Source organism: Suillus discolor (genome assembly GCF_016758755.1).
Source record: "Suillus discolor strain FC423 chromosome Unknown F5147scaffold_794, whole genome shotgun sequence".
Taxonomy (NCBI): Eukaryota; Fungi; Basidiomycota; class Agaricomycetes; order Boletales; family Suillaceae; genus Suillus; species Suillus discolor.
Window position 1 is genome coordinate 727 of NW_024542041.1, and position 5,724 is coordinate 6,450.

General features: G+C 46.0%; 1 protein-coding gene across 1 annotated transcript; it reads right to left on the bottom strand.

Moving 5' to 3' along the window:
* Window positions 1-890: 890 nt before the first annotated feature.
* On the bottom strand, window positions 891-5,662 carry F5147DRAFT_819992 (uncharacterized protein; the record flags this gene model as incomplete). Its single annotated transcript, XM_041443661.1, has 16 exons — window positions 891-1,280; window positions 1,329-1,467; window positions 1,540-1,576; window positions 1,985-2,713; window positions 2,771-3,085; window positions 3,140-3,349; window positions 3,403-3,582; window positions 3,630-3,726; window positions 3,774-3,931; window positions 4,141-4,237; window positions 4,294-4,318; window positions 4,478-4,592; window positions 4,644-4,843; window positions 4,881-4,953; window positions 5,163-5,518; window positions 5,569-5,662. Coding segments are annotated over 16 exons (3,204 nt in total), but the record flags the coding sequence as incomplete, so codon positions are not given.
* Between the last annotated feature and the right edge of the window lie 62 nt (window positions 5,663-5,724).

Here is a 5,724-nt window from a genome sequence, read left to right on the forward strand (position 1 = left end):
GCAACTACTGGTTGCGCATTCAGCTACGAATTCTCCCTGGCATATCCCTTCGGTATGCCAAGATACAGAAACCTCGACATACCTGCTACCCATTGCACAGAGGCAACATGGGTAGCGAAACACATGTGCCGCGCGATAGGCCTCAAATTTTGAAGGATGAATTTTCTGCCCATAACGGTCAGTTGGCCTAGCAGTTGTACGTGAGTAATGACCATCTTGCCATCAAGGCAGCAAACTCACCATTGAAACGTCGTCAGCTCTCCAGTTTGTGCGTGATAATGAAGTATACCATGACGACAAGTAAGGATCGTCACCAGCATCTTCACGATGTTGGGATCAGCCACTGATTTGAATTTGGTGGATAACTGTCGGAAATTTCCAGCGAGCCTTCGAATTCAATTTAAGACATTTTAAGGGACCTTTTCACACGGTACACTTATAATGCATGTTAATGGTGTACAAAAAAATTCAAGGCACTTATAATGTCTGTCCAAATCATGTTAAGGCACTGTAGTGATCCTGGGTGGCGTATGATAAGCCTAACATTTTAAGGCCATGAAATGATAGTGTAAGCATTGTAAAGGGTATCAAGGTAAATTCAGACAATTTCAAGACTTGTCGCTTGTTCTTGCTGGAATTCCCAAATAATGATAATAATAATAATAATAATAATAAACAGCAATATTGGTCGCATGTGTACTGATCGTGATACAGGTAAAAAAACGGTGATCGTAATACTCACATTATAGTATTAATCTGGCAGGTGGTATTTCTCAGCTGAAAGTTGTGGGCTTGGTCCTGAATAGAGAAGCGAAAGGCATGGCAAGGCAAGGCAAGGCACGAAGGTTGGGTAGCGATTCAGAGTGTGGGTCGAGGAGGTAGAGGTGGCACCCACGCAAACCTAAGACAATGCCCCCCAAACAGCCAAGCCCGCGAAAAAGGACATGAGGCCGACCAAGACACCGACATAGGCAGCAGTATGCACGCCTACACGTGGCAGGAGGGTTGGTGTGTGCAGCACTGCGAGGCTCATGTGGAGGAGGACGAGGGGGGTGGTTATGATGAATGGGATATGTGAGCTGTCGTAGGAATGCATTTGTGAGGTCGTGTGAAGGAAATCTTTGAGTTGGTCAGTTACAGGGACGGATGACAGTTGGATTGATACATCTGAGAGGGGGAGGGAGAGCGCACGAGCGTCGTGTCGAGAGCGCTTCTGAATAATATCGGATTTCATACTAATGGGATGAGCAGAGCCATGAAGCTTGTAGTAGAGGCTGCATCTGCATGTATATAAGATAATATAGAAGGAACACCAAATGAGAACTTACACATTGCAAATGGTCTTGCCTTCAGTGTCCTTCCTCCGCAGAGGAGTTGCAGTCGTGTGACAGTTGTAGCACTGAACCTCAACGTTTTCTGGACTTGCAGCGTTGGGTGCAGGTGCGGCGCCAGTAGGAATTGGTATATCTGTGCCGTAGGTTAACACCATTGAGGGCACTGAAGATAAGGGACAAGAAACATGGACATACAAGCACCCACCTGAGGCAGGCGCAAGTAGAACCAGAGCTGCCTCCACCTGAGGCAGAAGTGGTCAACTGTGGGTAGGGATTGATAAGAGTCGAGTAGTCGATGGAATCTTTGGAGTTGATGATGACGTCTGTTCAGAGGTGGAAATGGTTGAAATGAAAGAAGACTCAATGGAAGCGTTGATCAGAACAAAGCTCAACTTGTTTGGCCTTGTGATTATACTACCCTAATTGGGATGGAATTTTATGACTTAGTAATCATTTGAATGCTGAATCAAGAGATGCGCAATGTGCTGTTGGGCGGGGCGTCCAAGAATTAATAGCTGTTGGAAGGTGACAATGGGTAAGCTGGAGTTAGCATTTACAGTTGTAGGTAAATGTAAACAAATCAGAGGGCGACAGGATCAACAAATTAAAGTGAGACTCAGATTCCACTAAAATTACTTCCTCCCCGACACCTTCCTTGGTTTGGCACCACCATTGCGTGTAACACGCTTGAGTGCTGGAGGAGGAGCCAAAGGAACACCAGGGACCATGTCTGAGTCCACCGGAGTCTGAGCAGCCTGAGCGATAGCTTGATGTTGAGCCGCAGACACCCTACCACCCTTGGATGCAGATGGCGTTAAGTCAGTTCTAGCGCCATCCAGCGAGAGCTGGCCAATGTCAACTTCGAGTTGGAGCTGAGTGGTGGTGGCAGGCCCTCCCGGATTGCTGATAGACATTGCAGTCTGGTAGTTGACAGTGGCAACTGCATTCACGTCAGCACAACTCGCAGATGTCGGAGCATAAGTGATGTGTGAAGATGACAGAAGTTGTGGTGCGGGAATGGGGATCAGGGAAACAAACAGCGCCACGAATGAAAGACTGGACTGGAACGAAGATCGAACTTGCCCTTGGGACGGCTTTGACACAAGTAAGTTGTAGATCACGGTCCGACCTGCGAGAAGCACCAATGCCAGCAGTGAATGGCTGAACCAGTGCAAACTCGAAGGAACCAACATCCAGAAGCTGACAACTGAATATAAAACAAGGCGAACAAAGACTGATACTTCCTGGGTGAGTTGTATAAGTGCGCAGTCATAGCGCGGTTGCCCATGGAAGCCTGGAGTGCATCGAAGGTAGTTGGTAGTTTGCTTCCAGTCGATGGTAGACTCATAGTGAACTTTGAGAAAGCGATGTTCATGAATCTGGTTCAGAAATACATAAATCAGTACAAGACACATACTAAAACAAGATCAACTCACCAAGAAGTTTGTCAGTATGGTGACCCATCTTTCCAGTCGATATCCGTATGTTGGTAATGAGTTGTTGATAAAATCGGAAAACTTCTTATGAAAGCCTTGAAACGCACGATCCAATTGGCTGCTATGGGTCTCAATGTCTTGGATGGCTACAGGCTGTTGCATGGAACCAAGTTTGATGTGCCCCTCAAAAGCAACAGGATTCGGGTCTTCATCGTCATCATTGCCCTCTCCTGCCAATGTGCACCGCTCGTCAAGCACATCCACGTGCGCTCTCAACATTTTGACTGCGAATTTGCGCTTGTCAACACACAGTATCTAACAAGATCTTTACATGAGCAAACATCAGATGCTATGATGTTAGAAACATACCTGGTCAGCGACGTCCTTTCCATTTGACTGGCGCTCATAGGCCTCTTTGAGGGGGCCATGAAGCTTCTCATTCGGACGGGTGCTGTAGTTGCATACTGCACCCTTCATTCGGATGTCCCTAGTTGCGTGCTTCCAGAGATGCACCTTTGGAAAGTCCCAGTCAAGCTTAAGACCTATGATGGGAGAATAGAGAGCACATTTGATGTAGTCCTAGAATGTGTGATCAGCAATCTATTTAAAAAGTGAATGAACAAAACATTTACCTTGAGTGCACTATCAAAAACAAGTAGTTCAGCATCAATTGCTGCCAGCGTGCTTGACATATGCATGTCGAGACCAATATAGCTATCCAATTGCAGATAGCTACTAATAACGTGGAGAAGTTTATACCCTTCTGGGCTAGTCCTCTGGTTCAAGACGTTTACTGCAGAATAAAAGGCTTGCTGCGCATCTGTTAGTATTAGAAAGCCAAAAGCCTCATGATACATACCTTGGATAGATCTTGCATCTTGTTACCATCACTGAAGGTAATGTGGATGATGGTGCTGAAATGATTAAGATTGTGCCATCGAGGGAAACTAGCAACCCTACTGAAGGTCATGAGTTGATGAGAATCATGATGTGAATGACTTACCATTTCTTAACCTTTGACTCTTCATCACATCCAAGCACTTTGAGGATTTTCTTCAACTCCTCGAGTAGGTGCCTCCACATACCAAGATGGAGGGCATGAAGGCGGTCAAAACTGATGGCTTGATGAGGGTCAGAGTGCGCAATGAGCCAGAAAACATTCTGTTGATGAGATATTAGCGAAGATCAGAATTGTATGGGATAACGAGATATGAAGGAGATGGGCAGGAAGAGGGAGGGTTGTCAGTAGACAAGTTTTCACTGGACTGGGTGTGTAAATGTGAATGAGTGAGCAGCAGTGCAAACCGTCAGGATTGAGATAACGAAAACATGGAGGCGAAACGAGAGAGTGAATATTGCCGATAACTTACCACGACAGCACGCAGTCCTAATGCCTTGAGTAGTTCCTCGCCTCGAGCTTTGCTGACCTTGTAAACATTGAGTGCGGCTATTGCTTCTTCCACTGTTCTAAATGCAAATGTCTTTGACAGCTCGCTAAGTTCTTCGAGCGGTACAAGACATACCGGACAGGGACATTTGCTATGGTGGCTGCGAATGAGAGACATCATGCATCTAAAAACAGTCTAATATCAGATTGCGGACATGTGTAAGAATATAGAACTTACTGTTCTTCATAATCAGCAGAAAGTATCAGAATAATGGGAAACAGCCAGTGTGTGATCTTGTCATAGCAAGTATGTGAATAACCAGACTTTGAGTGTTGCACGACCAGTTCCAACAGTTTTAAGAATGCCTCGTGCCATATGACACGCTTGAGGTTTACGAAGCCTGGTTTGCCTTCTTCATCTGCATCTTCAGATACCTGCAACTATAATGAGTCATGTCAGAAGATTCGATCAGAATGTTGACGTACGATTGGCAACCACCCGACAACATGGCCACTGCCAATGCCCTCTCTGTTCCGTATGCCAACTGGCAAATTTGCGCAATGGACCACGACAGGATATCCCTTTACTGTACCATGGGACGACAGTCTTGTCTTGTCTGCATATAGGATGAAGCAGAATGGAGCAGCCTTAATGTCATTTGGAAGGCGACTCTGATTTGTTGATGCTGAGTGAGAGTAGATAGTGATATTAACAAATATTACATGCCTGGACGTCCCACCATCGATCACCCATCCAAGGCTTGTTGTAAAAATGTTCAAACACCCTGCCGTTGTGCTTGAAAACTCGTTGTGCATCCCAGACAAAATGCGGAGCAAGCAGCGGATTAGCTAACAAATCAAGAGCCCAGTCCCACAGAGGCAGCCCGTGGGTCTCATACACTCATTGTTCTTTTTTGTAAGGAACGGCGATGTCATGTTTTACAAACTAATTCACAACATATATCATACAAAATGTGAGATTTATTAATGATATACTGGCATCACCTGAGCAGCTGCGTGTTCCCAAGCTTTGTGCAGCTCATTATCATTTGCAAAAGTTACTTGGCTCTCTCCTCTCAATATGCGACCAATGAGCGCAAGGAGCACATCAATGTGTGACTTATTGAGTGCGGCATTGAGTGTGATCTCCGCAAACTCGAAGTCGCCACGGGAACAGAAAGGATGCCTGGGCTCTTCATCTACAGGAAGCTCTTCCTCAGGATGCGAATTGACGCCGAACTCCTCAAATGTTTGAAGGAGTGGTTCACGACCAGCAGAAGGATGATACATCGTTTTGAATTCAATGGGCTGTGGAGGAGGTATTGCAGGTTGCAGTTCAACAGAATGTCGCTGGCTGTTGGCTATGCAAAAGAATCAGTAAGCGATACAGGTGAATATGGTGCATGCTTACCTAGGCTACCAGCACCTTCGAGGTTCCCATCGTAGTTCCCATCGTAGGCTTCGAAATCACCAGTGTCCAGGTTATCTGCTGGCAGCACAGGGTCAGCTAGTGTCAGTTGGCATTGGAGGGGCACACAAAGAATACATGAGACATACCTAGAGGACC